The 15,529-nt window shown below is 45.6% G+C and overlaps 3 protein-coding genes across 8 annotated transcripts in view; 2 read left to right on the top strand and 1 right to left on the bottom strand.

Annotated features, from left to right (window-relative positions):
• The window catches only part of LOC125428537 (zinc finger protein 436-like), a 774,209-nt gene that overhangs the window by 37,591 nt on the left and 721,089 nt on the right, over nucleotides 1-15,529 (top strand). The gene's annotated exons all lie outside the window — the stretch shown is intronic.
• On the bottom strand, nucleotides 760-2,856 carry LOC125428849 (zinc finger and SCAN domain-containing protein 23-like). Its single transcript, XM_048489550.1, has 3 exons — nucleotides 1,697-2,856; nucleotides 1,347-1,461; nucleotides 760-950 (listed from the first exon to the last, which is right to left on the bottom strand). Exons 1-3 carry the CDS (start codon nucleotides 2,117-2,119, stop codon nucleotides 862-864), a joined length of 627 nt encoding a protein of 208 aa, XP_048345507.1. The 5' UTR covers nucleotides 2,120-2,856; the 3' UTR covers nucleotides 760-861.
• Nucleotides 3,543-15,529, top strand: part of LOC125428600 (oocyte zinc finger protein XlCOF6-like) — a 23,758-nt gene continuing 11,771 nt past the window's right edge. Inside the window, 4 exon segments of the mRNA XM_048489001.1 lie at nucleotides 3,543-3,619; nucleotides 5,975-6,072; nucleotides 6,258-6,384; nucleotides 8,070-9,336. Of these exon segments, the coding sequence (XP_048344958.1) occupies nucleotides 6,013-6,072; nucleotides 6,258-6,384; nucleotides 8,070-9,336 (1,454 nt within the window). The 5' untranslated portion in view covers nucleotides 3,543-3,619; nucleotides 5,975-6,012.

Raw genomic sequence — 15,529 nt, 5'->3', positions numbered from 1 at the left:
AACTATATACGTTCCTTACCCAGAAAGGCCACACTCTCATAATTCTCCAGCATGACTTCCCCATAGAGAGCTCTTTGGCCTGGATCCAGTAGGGACCACTCTGCTTCAGAGAAATGCACAGCCACCTCCTCAAATGAAAATGGACACTGGAAGAAAAAGCAGATTCCCTCCTCACAGATCATGCCAGAGCAGAGACTGCACTCTGGAAGGGGGCAGTATGGGGAAGGGTACAGGAAGTAGAAGTTACCATGGGTAATGGGATTAACATTCAGAGCCTCTCTCACTCAGACAGAAGGAGAAACAGCCCCCCTAAGGAGGACAGACAGACTCAGGCTGTCCCCCGTTCATTCCCCCTACCTGGACTGGGGGTGCAGCAGCTGTTTCCACACCTTTGCAAAGATGGCGACTCAACAGTGTCTTCCCACTACCTGCAAGGAAGACAAAAGCAGAAACTGTTAGGCTAGATTTCCTGTTAATTTGTTTGTTTGACTCCTGCTTCACACACCCTCATTCCTAGGGCAGTGAAACCTTGCTCTTTGTACCATTAACTGAACTTTTGATGATTTTTAGTAAACTGTGTAAGACGCAGGTCAGAAGCACCAGGTACCCACATTTCAGACTTCTGTGAGAGGTGGTTAATGCCCTGTTAACTATGGAACATTAAAAGGTGAGCTTTGAATCACACCACAGAGCCCCTTAGTTCAGGCCAGGTACTGTTATATCCAGCAAAAACCCAGATGTGATTTTAGTGCATCTCAGTCGATGCTTTGAAAAAAAATCTAAGGTCATACAAATGGGTTTCCAGAGTAACTGCATTCAGGTTTTGGCCAAATGAGACATGTCCACCCTATGGCCCACTCGTTAGCTCCTGGAGATGCCAGACATTGGTCTGGAATTCCTAATTCTGTAACCCACATCTGACTGTTGTTCACCAAATGCCAGTGGAAAACCTATAAGAAGGGGGAAAGAAGTCAGATTATTGGCCCCTGTTGCTGAGTTTTTAGAAATATGCTGGCCTGGAAAACAGGTTTCATTTATTTATGGTGGTTAATATTTGTAACCCGATTTGTCTACCTTTTCTTTTTTAAAAGCACCTGGTGACCCACTAACAGAAACAAGGTGAGATAGAAATATTCTAATTTAGTTGAAAAAGAATGAAATTGCCCTCCATGAATCTGTCTAACCTCCCTTCACGTGACTGATCATCCATACATCCTATGGCTCTGAGTCCCAGAAGTCGCTTCTGTATCCTGTGCAGAGGTATTTATTGTTTCTCCTGTCCTAAACCTTCTACCCAACTACTTCACAATGTGCCCCAATTGCATCTGTGCACAAGGCACCTTTACCATGAGGGAAAGAATCCTGGGCACGCTCCTGGGCCAGGTCTGTCTGCCACTCCTCTGAAGGAGCTCCTTCTGCCTCAGAAAATGTAGCTTGAATCTTCATGGATGGTTCCCACATCTGAAACAGTGGGAAGACAGATAAGAGAAGGAATGGACGATCCTGAGGAGACAGATCCTACCCCACTCCCAGACTCCTCATCCCACAGCAACAAGCAGAGCTGCTTCATCCATGGGGGCAAGAATCAGGGCTGGATTTTTCCCCAGTCTAGTGAATTCTCTACAGGCAAAAATATCTGGCAGGAAAGTCTTAGAAGAAGGTCATTGCTTGAACAGAGTGAATGAAACCCCCTTACCTGCTCGGCCTGCCTCTTCTCCTCTGCCTGACTCATAAGGAAGCCTTCAGCCAGGACCACTGCCTGGGAACTGGTCTCTGGCCTGCATCCTCTGACCCAGCACTGTATTTCCTGGGGCAAGATGGTGAGGAACTGCTCCAGAATCAACAGGTCCAGCATCTGCTTCTTGGGGTGCCTCTCTGGCTTCAGCCAGTGCTTGCAAAGTCCATGGAGCTGGCTGCAAATCTCTCGGGGCCCATCAGTGTCATTATAACATAACTGCTGGAAGCATCGCCCATGTACATTTGAGCTCCTAGTACCTTGATCCAGGTTGTCTGGCACAGCTCCTTCCCAGACTTCTACACCACTCCCTGCTTGGCTGGGCTGAGGGCCTTTTCTTGATCTCTTGCCAATTCCACGTCCTCCTGGGTCCTCCACTTCCATCTCCTTCCCCTTCTCTTGGGAAATCTCTGACTGTGGAAAGATACCCTTTCTCAGATGGCTAGGAAGGGGGAGAGGAAAAGATTTCAAAAAGGCAGCAAGTCCCCCAAAGAGAAGGAGGCTACACTGATCAGAAGACACCTAAGTGTTGCCTCGGTGGATCAGGAGCATCTGTGCTGTACTTTGCAGGTCAGGATTAATGTCATTGTTTTTATATTATTTTGCAAGCTTCTCACGCCTGTTTGGTCCTTTAGGGGAAAAAAACACCTCCCTCAGGCTGCTTAAAGATCAGTTGTGGGTGTTATGAGGCTGGCCTCTGATGTTTGCGGACGTGTCTGGCTAGCTAGGGGATAAATCTCAAGGTTCACTGGAGCCCAGGACATAATGACTGCGAACGGGTTTACCATCGTGGATTTCTTCGCTACCGTCCAAGAGATCTGTGCAAGCAGCCAGCAGAGGAGAAGGGGGCAGAAGGGCTGTTGGGATGAAGAGGAGTCGGGCAGGAGGAGGCAGCGAATCCCCAGGCAAACATGAACATGAGAAGCACAACCCAAAATGCATATTATGTCGGGCAGCCAATCAGCGTGAATGATTCCTCCCATGTGATTAATGCCAGGTGCTCTGTACGGCTTCCATGGCTGAGGATTTACTGGGGCCGCCAAGGCAGCTAAAGATTTTAAGATTTCAATCCTGCCCCCACCCTCAAAGATGCAAACAGCCAAATCTCTCTCTTCCAAGAGTTAAAAGCGTATCCCCCACCCCACTTGTGAGTAAACCTTCCCAGGATCCGGCTGTTGTAGATTCGCTGATATGAAACCCTTCCGGGCCTCCGCCCCAATTTTGCAACAACCGCCCCCCTCGCAAAGAGCCTGTCCTTTCCTCTTTCCCGCCCCACTGCTTATTCGGCCTCTCTAGCAAACAGTTCTCTGCGTTTAACCCCTTCAGTGCTGCAGACTGTATCCCTTTGGAGAGAACCTTTTGGAGCTCTTTGCAATGTTCTTGTCTGAACCCCCTTAAATAATTACCCCGGGAGGATTCCGATTAGACCCGCTTCTGATTGCTCAAAGTGAGCTGGCTTTAGTCGGCCTTAATTTGCTTCTTTTGTCATTCTCAGAGCTGACTGAACAAAATGAGATACTCCGGGAGCGCAACTCTCTGCAGAGTTACTCCAGAGTAGACCTACTGAGCTGCCAACAGCGTGTTCCTGATGGCAGCCGGCGGAACTCCACAACCACCCTCCAGGTCTGGCGACGGTGTGTGGGGTGGGTGGCCTGGGGCCATAGAAACAGCAGGAGGCATTTTTATCAGCAGCACTGAAACGGTTAATCATACGGAGCTGTTTGCAAGAGAGGCGGGGTGGGGGAAGCGGCGGCGGAAAACAGGACAGGCTCTTTTCCGGGAGGGGTGGGCGGCTTTGCTACTGAATTGGGACAGAGGACCGGAGGGCTTCAAATATGCAGAGGAAGAAACAGATGCTTAGCTGAATCCAAGCTCTACTCACAAGTAAGTCATTGGGGTGATGCACTTTTAAGTACAGGTAGAGAGAGAGGTGGCAAACATGATTTTTTAATGTTTTCAACATATTAGTTTCTTCGGTGATCTTTGTACAGGCAGAGTGGGATCTGAATATTGCAAATAAAAATGAATGAAAATAAATTCTCAGCCAAGGAAGTCGAAGGGAGGCCAAGATAGGAATCTTTGGAATAATCACATGGGAGGAATTATTCAAGCCGACTGACTGCCCCACATAAAATGCATTTTGGGTGGTGCTCCTCCCATCTGCAGCTTCCCTGGGGGTTCAGTGCCTCCCCCCTCAACTGCTCCTGTGCATCCCAGCAGCCTCACTGCCCCTCCCTCTGCTGGCTTCTTGCACAGATCTCTTCCCTGATCCCAGACTAATATGATCTCTTTTTTTGATAGAGTGACACGCTTTGTAGATGAAGGGAATGCTGTGGACCTAGCATACCTTGATTTTAGTAAAGCTCTTGACAAGGTGCCCCATAATATTCTTTCAAGTTAGCTGGTGAAATGTGGACTAGACAGTGCTACTATAAGATGGATTTCTAACTGGTTGACTGACTGAACTCAAAATGCTCATCAATGGCTCATCATATTGGAGAGAAGTGACTAGTGGGGTGCCACAGGGTTCTGTCCTGGGCCCAGTGCTACTCAGTATTTCTATCAACAACTTGGATGATGGAATAGAGCCTGCGAATCAAATTTGCAGATGACACCAAAATAGGGAGGGGCAGCTTATACCCCAGAGGACAGTCAGAATTCAAAATGAGCTGGGCCAAAAGAAACAAAATGAATTTCTGGGCTGTGTGGCTGTGGTCTGGTAGATCTTGTAATGCACTTCTCTCTTTGATACCTCTCTGAAGATGCCAGCCACAGATGCAGGGCGAAACAATAGGAACAAGATCTACCAGACCACGGCCACACAGCCCGGAAAGCCCACAGCAACCAGTTGAGTCCGGCTGTGGAAACCTTCAACAACACATAAAATGAATTTCAACAGAGATAAATTTAAGATACCACACAGATAAAATGAAATGCACACATACATGATGCGTGACATCTAGCTTGACAAAAATGCATGCAAAAAGGATCTGAGAGCCTTAATAGACTACAGACTGAACATGAATCAGCAGTGTGATGTGGCAGCCAAGAAAACCAATGCAATTCCGGGCTGTATCAATAGGAGTATAGTGTCTGAATCGAGGGATGTAATTGTACCTCTCTATTCTGCCTTGATTAGACCTCACCTGGAATATTGTGTACAGTTTTGGGCACTGCAAGAAGAATATTGACAAGCTGGAACAGGTCCAGAAGAGGGCAACCAAAATGATAAAAGGTCTGGAATCCATGCCCTATGAGGAGAGACTTAGGGAGCTGGGTATGTTTGGTGAAGAGAAGGTTAAGAAGTGACATGATAGCCATGTTTAGATATTTGAAGGGATGTCATGTTGGTGAGGGTGCAAGCTTGTTTTCTGCTGCTCCAGAGACTAGGACCAGGAGTAATGAGTTCAAGGTGAAGGAAAAGAGAGTCCACCTAAACATCAGGAAAAACTTCCTGACAGTAAGGGCTATTCGACAGTAGAATTTACTACCTAGGAGTGTGGGGGAGTCTCCTCCTTTGGAGGTTTTTAAATGGACTGGATGGCTATCTGTCAGGAGTGCTTTAATTATGTGTTCCTGCATTGCAGGGGGTGGACTTGATAGCCCTTGCGGTCTCTTCCAACTCTATGATTCTATGATTGAGGATATGTCTGTGATGCTTAATACTGTCTCTGGCTTATCATATATATATGCAGTAGCTCAAATATATATATTTGCAGTAGTTCAAGGTCACCCAGCAGGGTTATGAAAGAGTAGGGAAAACAAACCCAGTTGACTAGACAAGTGTCTGCCATTCATGTGGAGGAGTGGAGAATCAGAGTCTACTGCTCTTAACCCCTACACCATGCTGGCTCACTTCCCAAGGACTTACAGTCAGATGGTGGGTTACAGTCAGAAACAGTCTTGGGATTAGAAATGCCAGGCAGGTGTCTGGCACCACTGTGAGCTAAGTGGTGGTTTGTGGCGTGGCTGTGCTGCTTGTCTGGGTGAAAACATGAAGGCAGACTCTCTGGAAACCCATTAGTATTACCCTAGATTACCCAGAGCTTTAACCAATGTGCTAAAAAAAATCTGGGATTTGGGCTGGATGTAACAATAACCTGTTGTGCAACATCATTTCCTCTCGCTCTCCTGCCATTCTCAAGACAGGAGAGGCATCTGGTTGGACGCTGTGTTAACAAACTGCTGGGCTTTATGGGCTTTTGGTCTGATTCAGCATGACTTTTCTTCTGTTCTTAGGTTCTTCCAATTTTCTCTGCCTTGCAGGCAGTGGGGAGATGTTGATGAGCCATCCATTTGGCAAAGGAATGGAAACAGCTGCTGTGCTTCCAATCCAGGTAGGGGAGATGAGCGGTGTACAACCTAGGTCTCCCTTTCTTCTGTCCAAGTGAGAAAGGCTCCGAATGTTCATCCCTTTACCCACACCAAGCTCTATATCCTGCATCCTCCCAGAATGTCCCCATCCGGAGTGCAATCTCTGCCTGGCATGATCTCTGAAGAGGGAATTTGCTTTTTCTTTCAGTGTCCATTTTCCTTTGAGGAGGTCGCCGTGTATTTCACTGAGGCAGAGTGGGCTCTCCTTGATCCACACCAAAGAATGCTCTACAAGGAAGTCATGCTGGAAAACTATGGGAGTGTGGTCTTTCTAGGTTAGTATCTTTCACAGATGCCACAGTTAATCTTGATCAGGAATACATTGTTTTTAGGCCTGCTCCACTTGTTCCATTCTGCTGAGACCCTCGAGGTGATGGGATGGCAGCAAAAGCTATATTCAGCATGGCCAGGTAGAGCAACCCAAACTGCCCAGCTGGCCCAGGAGCAATTGAGGCCAGTGTTGTGTCCATCAGCTGAGCCAGAGAGGCTGCCCTGGCCTGAGGCCAACACACAGCTGGGAGACCCTCAGAGACTCTGGAAGGAGACATGTTTGAACTTCTCAGTTGCCAACCTTTACAACACACCCTTTGTCAAACCTCAGATTGTTCAATAACAAGACTCTGGTTTCAGTTGATTTCTCTATTATGAAACAGTATCAGTAAATGAGCAGTTAGACTTCTATTGCCAGAACAAAGCATAGCCAATATTGCAAACACCATTATACCCCACATCACCCCTACGTCCTGTCACCCCACCCTGCTGACCAGTTCCCAAGGGGAGATGGCAATTCTCCAGTCCCACGATTTGCTGTAAGGAGACACTGTCTTCCCCCACTACGATCAAAACAACCTACATTCCACACTACTGAGAGAGCAGCAATAACAGATGGCTAACAAGCTGATAACTGGTCTGAGAAAAAGAAAGCAGTTTAACTGAAAAGGGGAGAGGGGTCTGAACAGAAGCAGGTTCCTAGGTCCCGGACAGGAGGTGAAACATGGCAGGATCAAACAGCAGCTGATCATGACACACTCTATAAATCCACCCCATGTATATTGTTTGGGATTGTGTGCTTGGATCTTGACCATGTTTCTGTCATTCTAGAAGAATTTTTCTTCTTTCTTTTTCTTTCCTTCCTGATATAAGAATCTCTCTCTGCTAAAGAGGCCAGGAATGTCAGTGGAGACAGACAAAAGCCTAGAATCCAAAAAAAGGGTGGAGAGTTTCTCAACAGGATCTCAAAAGATAATTCCCTTCTCAAATATTTATTTGGATGCAGGTGTCTCCACAGCACAAGAATCTACACTGTGCAATTGAAGTTAAGCTGTGGCAATTGTTGCAGGTTGTTCACCTGTTGTGGCAGCAGTCATTTTGCTGTTGTGTTTACCAAACCATGTCAGAATTCCAGGAAAGGTGTGGGAGGAATAAGACTGAAGGCCCATCAACCCTTCCCAGGCAGAACTGCCTTCTGGCTTTACCTGTCCCAACTGGCACCTTTTCGCAAAATGATGGGGGACACTATTGAAATATAGGGTTCACTGGATAAGGTGCTGCCCCTCCCCCCCCAAAATATCCCAGGAAACATATATTTTGCGATGCTCAAGTTAGCTTCTCATGACTTATCACACCAGGATGGAAACTTTCATGCAGTCACAGGGCTAGTTATCATGATCAGTTCTGGTATTTAATCAAAAGGCCTGTGGGGCAAGTGAAGGGAGGGGGATTGATTTGGTTTCATTTTTCCCCTTAAAGTTCATTGAGAGAGCTTAGGAAAGGAACGAGATAGTCAGAATAAGGAATGAGATAGCCTGGTCAGGGAAATGATGTGACCAGCAGTTCAAGTTGAGGAGGAGGAGAGAAGCCCTGACGATGGAAACAGAATGTACACCCATCAATCAAGTGTGCCTGATTTGTGACTTTTCTCCTTGCACGAATATTGATTGGAATTCTCTCTTTATTCCAGCAAAACATGTGCAGGACATAGTTGGGAAATTCCAGGAGTTCTCACTGAAAAGAGACAAGGAACAAAAATTTCAACTTCAATCCATGAAGTTCATGGATCAAGAGAGACCAGAAAGGCAGGAGGAAGGTCATAGAAAAAAGACAAACAAAACCACCATTCCTTTCCAAGAAGGGGATTTCCCAGGTGTAATTGATATGGCAGAGGAAACATACAAATGCTTGGACTGGGGATTAAATTTATCAGATCAAACTCAGAGCTTTATTCTAGCAGAAGATATGGAAAAGACTGTTGGGGACTTCCAGAGGTTCTCACTGGAAAGAGATAAGGAACAGAAGGCTGGCTTTAACTTCAGGGTTCATGATGAACCAGAGAGGCAGGAGGGAAGTCATGCAGAACAGATCAGGGATAAACCCATTCCATGCCAAGGATGGGATTTCCATAGAGTAATTCACATGGCGAAGGAAACATACAAAGGATATGACTACACATTGAATTTCTTAGATCACACTCAATATGATATTGATTTGCGAAAGTTCCATAATTGCTTCCAATGTGGAAAGAGCTTCCTTTGTGGAGAAGAACTCATTAGACACCAAAGAATCCATATTGCAGAGAAGCTGTATTGCTGCTCAGACTGTGGCAAGAGATTCTCAGAGAATTCAGACCTTGTTCAACACAAGAGTTCCCACCATTTAGGTGGGAAGACATTAATCTGCTTTAAAAGTGGGGGAAAATACTCTGATAGGAAAGCACAGAAATGTGGAAAGAGACTCAATAGCAGTGTTCATCTTCAACAACAACTAAGAACACAGACAAGGGAGAAATCTTTTGAGTGCTCAGTGTGTGGAAAGAGATTTAGTCAGAGTGGCCTTCTTCAACTGCATCAAAGAACCCACACAGGAGAAAAATCTTTTGAATGTTCAGAGTGTGGAAAGAGATTCAGTCAGAGTGGCAGCCTTAATCACCATCAAAACACTCACACAGGGGAGAAACCTTTTGAGTGCTCAGATTGTGGGAAGAAATTCACTCACTGTGGAAATCTTCAACTACATCAAAGAACCCACACAGGAGAGAAACCTTTTGAGTGCTCAGAGTGTGGGAAGAGATTCAGTCAGAGAGGCAATCTTAAACTGCATCAAAGAATCCACACAGACGAGAAACCTTTTGAGTGCTCAAAGTGTGGAAAGAGATTCAGTCAGAGAGGCAATCTTAAACTGCATGAAAGAACCCACACAGGAGAGAAACCTTTTGAGTGCTCAGAGTGTGACAAGAAATTCAGTAGCAGTGGAGCACTTCAAAAGCATTTAAGAACCCACACAGGAGAGAAACCTTTTGAATGCTCAAGGTGTGGAAAGAGATTCAGTCAGAGAAGCAACCTTAAACTGCATCAAAGAACCCACACAAACGAGAAACCTTTTGAGTGCTCAAAGTGTGGAAAGAGATTCAGTCAGAGAGGCAATCTTAAACTGCATGAAATAACCCACACAGGAGAGAAATATTTTGAGTGTTGAAAATGTGGAAAGAGATTCAGCCAGAGAAGCATCCTTCAACAACATCTAAGAACTCACAGAGGAGTGGCTGGTGATACCATCTAATTAGCTGGATCCCTCCTCCTGGTAAGGAGTGCCATAAGGCAAGCGGACCAAGGACTGGCATCTTTAGAGGTATCCCTCACCTCTTCTGGCTGGAAACTCCAAGCAGCATCACCAAAAGCCAAAACCCTTTTCCTGCTTCAACCAGCATTTAGATATCAATTGCTCTGCATTTTTTGCAACTGACTTCATTCTCTTAGAAGCCGCTGTGTGTTAGGGGGACATTGCTTGCTCCACCCTCACTCACTAGCCTTCATGAATTTTTGCATCAGCAACTTCGCAGCTTCCTTGATTGCCTGCACCCTGCCCATGTGAGATACTTATGGAGTGGTTCACAAAACTCTAACGTGCTTTGAGGATCTCTATTTTTGTGATTCTCACTCTTTTGACAACAATTGTGTACCTAAGTTGGGTAATTGGATCCTCGTGTGTTTTTCTTTATCGTACATTGAATTTATTTGAAATTGCCAATCAGTGTCTAACCACATAGTTAATTTATTATGTGCTTTGACTTAACTGTTTTGTTTAAAAGTAATTGTTGATTGTTTTAATGGTCATTTGCACTCACAAAAGCTCTGTCTGATAAAGAATCTTATTGTTTTTCCAGTAGTTTTCATCCTCTCTCCCTTCTCCTTAGTCTTCCTTCACTCCCTGCCAGTGTCACCTTGTAACAGCTTAGAGGTGGCTCATCCCTTGGGTGACCCCAGCAATTGATTAGTGGTCCATTATGTAAGAAGTTGAAGGATCTGGATGCGGCCACGGAGGGAAAGAAGAATAGTGGAGGTGAACAACTGGGTTCACAGGTGGTGCTGGCAGGAACATTGTCTTATTGGACCATGTTGTGTGATTTCATGAAGATGGACTATTGGCAAGGAATGGGTTGCACCTCACAGCTGTAGATAGGAACATTTTTGCTAGGAGGTTCAGAGACCTGATCAAGAGGGCTTTAAACTGAGTTGAGTTTGATGATGCCTTCCTAGAACAGATAGCAAACTTTCAAAAGGAGAGAAGTCATAGTAATTGGAGATTTCAATTATCCTAATATTTGTTGGAAGTTAAGTTCTGCAAACAATTGCCTTGCTGATAATTTCATGGTCCACAAGGGAAAAGGCAGAACTGCTCAACACCTTGTTTGCCTCATCCTTTTCCCAAAAGGAAAACAATGCTCAACCAGAGGGAAATAGAACATAATATACAGTAGGGGAAATTCAGGTAGTAGAGGAATACCTGGCAACTTTAAATGAATGTAAATCTCCAGGGCCTGATGAACCCAGGGTATTAAAAGCACTGGCAGAAGTAATCTCAGAACCACTTGCTATAATCTCTGAGAACACCTGGAGAACAGGCAAAGTGTCAGCTGACTGAAGTAGGGCTAATAATGTCCCCATCTTCAAGAAGGGGAAAAAAGAGGACCTAAACAATTACTGCCCAGTCAACCTAACATCAATATTAGGAAAGATTCTAGAGTAGATCATTAAACAGACAGTCTGTGAGCACTGAGAATGGGATACTGTGATCACTAAAAGTTAACATAGGTTTCTCAAACACAAGTTATGCCAGACTAATTTTATCTCTTACATATACAATTCACTCATTTATTTTCACAATTAAGAACATAAGAACATAAGAACTAGCCTGCTGGATCAGACCAGAGTCCATCTAGTCCAGCATTCTGCTACTCGCAGTGGCCCACCAGGTGCCTTTGGGAGCTCACATGCAGGAGGTGAAAGCAATGGCCTTCTGCTGCTGCTCCTGCTCCCGAGCACCTGGTCTGCTAAGGCATTTGCAATCTGAGATCAAGGAGGATCAAGATTGGTAGCCATAGATTGACTTCTCCTCCATAAATCTGTCCAAGCCCTTTTTAAAGCCATCCAGGTTAGTGGCCACCACCACCTCCTGTGGCAGCATATTCCAAACACCAATCACACGTTGCGTGAAGAAGTGTTTCCTTTTATTAGTCCTAATTCTTCCCCCCAGCATTTTCAATGTATGCCCCCTGGTTCTAGTATTGTGAGAAAGAGAGAAAAATTTCTCTCTGTCAACATTTTCTACCCCATGCATAATTTTATAGGCTTCAATCATATCCCCCCTCAGACGTCTCCTCTCCAAACTAAAGAGTCCCAAACGCTGCAGCCTCTCCTCATAAGGAAGGTGCTCCAATCCTTCAATCATCCTCGTTGCCCTTCTCTGCACTTTTTCTATCTCTTCGATATCCTTTTTGAGATATGGCGACCAGAACTGAACACAGTACTCCAAGTGCGGTCGCACTACTGCTTTATATAAGGGCATGACAATCCTTGCAGTTTTATTATCAACTCCTTTCCTAATTATCCCCAGCATAGAGTTTGCCTTTTTCACAGCTGCCATGCATTGAGTTGACATTCCCATGGAACTATCAACTAAGACACCCAAATCCCTTTCCTGGTCTGTGACTGATAGCACTGACCCCTGTAGCGTGTATGTGAAGTTTGGATTTTTTGCCCCTATGTGCATCACTTTACATTTAGCTACACTGAACTGCATTTGCCATTTCTTAGCCCACTCACCTAATTTATCAAGGTCCACTTGGAGCTCTTCGCAATCCTTTGTGGTTCTTACCACCCTACATAATTTGGTATCATCTGCAAACTTAGCCACCACACTACCCACCCCTACTTCCAGGTCATTTATGAATAAGTTAAAGAGCACTGGTCCCAAAACGGATCCTTGGGGGACACCACTCCCTACATCTCTCCATTGTGAGAACTTCCCATTTATACCCACCCTTTGTTTCCTGTTCCTCAACCAGTTTTTAATCCATAGGAGGACTTCCCCTCTTATTCCTTCATTGCTCAGTTTTCTCAACAGTCTCTGGTGAGGAACTTTGTCAAAAGCCTTTTGGAAATCCAAGTAGACAATGTCCACTGGTTCCCCCTTATCCACATGTCTGTTTACACCCTCAAAGAACTCTAGTAAGTTTGTAAGACAGGACTTGCCTCTACAAAAGCCATGCTGACTCTTCCTCAGCAGGTCTTGCTTTTCTACATGTTTAATAATTTTATCTTTAATGATAGATTCTACTAATTTACCAGGAACAGATGTCAAACTGACTGGCCTGTAATTTCCTGGGTCCCCCCTAGACCCTTTCTTAAAGATTGGTGTGACATTGGCCATCTTCCAGTCTTCAGGGATGGAGCCTGATTTCAGGGATAAGTTGCATATTAATGTGAGAACATCAGCAATTTCATGCTTGAGCTCTTTAAGAACTCTTGGATGAATGCAATCTGGGCCAGGGGATTTGGTAGCATTTAGTTTATCAATGGCTGCCAGAATTTCTTCCTTGTCTACCACTATCTTCGCTAGTTCCTCGGATTCACCTCCTAAGAAGCTTGGTTCAGGTGCAGGAATTTTCCTCACCTCCTCTTGGGTGAAGACAGATGCAAAGAATTCATTCAGCTTCTCTGCAATCTCCCTGTCATCTTTTAGCACACCTTTTGTTCCTTCATCATCTAACGGGCCTACCGCTTCCCTAGCTGGCTTCCTGCTTTTGATGTACTTGAAGAACTGTTTGTTGCTAGTTTTGATGTTCGCAGCCATGCGTTCCTCATAATCCTTTTTTGCCTCCCTTACAGGTAACTTGCTTCTCTTTTGCCACCATTTGTGTTCTCTCTGGTATTCTTCATCAGTTAAGTTGGACTTCCATTTTCTAAAAGACATCTTTTTTTCCCTAATAATTTCCTCAACCTCCCTTGTTAACCATGGTGGCTTTCTTTTGGACTGGGCGCTGCCTTTCCTAACCTGCGGAACACATTCCAGCTGAGCTTTTAAGACTGTGTTTTTAAATAACCTCCAAGCACCTTGGACATTTTTGACTCTCTTGATTTTCCCTTTCAGCTTCCTGCGCACTATCCCCCTCATCTTTGAGAAATTTCCCTTTCTGAAGGCGAATGTAACTACATTAGTAGTTGTCACTTGTTCGCATGCAGAGATACTGAATCTGACAGCATTGTGGTCGCTGTTCCCTATAGGCTCAACAACACTGACTTCCCGCACCAGGTCCTGGGTCCCACATAGAATTAGATCTAGGATCACCTCTCCCCTGGTTGGTTCCACAACCATCTGCTCTAAGCCACAGTCATTTAGCATATCCAGGAATGTTCTCTCCTTACTATGACCTGAACATGCATTTTTCCAGTTTATGTGGGGATAGTTAAAATCGCCCATTACCACGACATTTTTGCTTTTGTTGGCCTCTCTAATTTCTTTTTCCATCTCAGAATCCTCTTGTGCACTTTGGTCAGGGGGACGATAATATATTCCTACTGTTAAACTATGCTTCACCCCTGGTATTGATATCCACAGTGCTTCTGTAGAGGAATCAGCTCCCCCTGCATTGTCTATTTTATGTGACATTATGCTCTCTTTGATGTAGAGGGCCACCCCACCCCCAATACGCCCTGTCCTATCCTTCCTGTAGAGCCTGTAACCTGGGATAACAGCATCCCACTGGTTCTCCTCATTCCACCATGTCTCTGTGATACCCACTATATCAATGTCCTCCTTCAAAACTCTGTACTCCAGCTCCCCCATTTTAGGTCGAATGCTTCTACTATTAGCATAGAGACACTTGTATACTCTGTCTCTGTCCCTAACCTGGGATTTATGTGTTTTGCCCTCTAGCCTTTTGTAGACACTATCACTTATCACATTGCTATGCTCCTCGCTTGTATGTGGTTGATTTAGAAAAACCTCCCTCTCTGTCTGCATCCCCATGGACTCTGTATTCCGAACCGAAGTCACCTCAGCTCCTGTCGGCTTTCCCCCAAGGATCAGTTTAAAAGCTGTTCTGCCACCTTTTTAACGTTGAGCGCCAGCAGCCTGGTTCCTCTTTGGTTAAGATGAAGCCCGTCCCTTTTGTACAGGCCTGCCTTATCCCAAAAGGTTCCCCAGTTCCTGACAAAGCTGAAACCCTCCGCCTTACACCACCTTCTCATCCACGCATTGAGTCCCTGTATCTCTGCTTGCCTAGCTCGCCCTGCGCGTGGAACAGGTAGCATTTCAGAGAATGCCACCTTGGGGGTTCTGGATTTTAACCTTTTTCCTAGCAGCCTAAATTTAGCTTCCAGAACCTCCCGGCTACATTTCCCAATGTCATTGGTACCAATGTGGACCACAACTGCTGACTCCACCCCAGCACTGTCTAACAGCCTATCTAGACGAAGCGTGACATCCGCAACCTTCGCACCAGGCAGGCAAGTCACCATGCGGTCATCACGCCTGTCACAAACCCAACTCTCTATATTCCTAATGATCGAATCACCCACTACAAGGAGCCCCCCACCTCCCCGAGGGGTATCCTCAGTGCGAGAGGATATCTGACCACCAGCTAAGGAAGGGGTCCCATCTAAGGGAGCATCTTCCACCACCTCAGACTGGCACCCTCCATCACCCAGACTCTCATTCTCCATGACATCTGAAGAGATGTCACCTTGGGAGTGGGACCCGGCTGCTAGGTCCCGGAAAGCCTCGTCTGTCACCCTCTCTGCCTCTTTCAGCTTCTCCAGGTCTGCCACCTTGGCTTCAAGAGAACGCACACGTTCCTTGAGTGCCAGGAGCTCATTGCAGCGAGGGCACACCCATGACTTCTGCCCTAGTGGCAGATAGTCATACATGTGACACTCAGTGCAAAACACTGGAAAGCCCCCCTCCCCCTGCTGGCTTCCTGCCTTCATATCTAATTTTGTTTAGATATTCAAATATTGATTTTAATTAGTGCCTCCCTCTTAAGGTTTCTATACCTTCTACTATCCGTTAAAATATGTTCCTATTTAGTAAAACACCTTTCTGGCCCACTGCTGTTCTCCAGTGCTCCTCTTCTCTGCTGGTTCC

This window comes from Sphaerodactylus townsendi, linkage group LG03 (genome assembly GCF_021028975.2).
Source record: "Sphaerodactylus townsendi isolate TG3544 linkage group LG03, MPM_Stown_v2.3, whole genome shotgun sequence".
NCBI lineage: Eukaryota > Metazoa > Chordata > Lepidosauria > Squamata > Sphaerodactylidae > Sphaerodactylus > Sphaerodactylus townsendi.
Note: the sequence above shows the minus strand (reverse complement) of the source record. Positions and strands in the feature narration are given on the sequence as shown.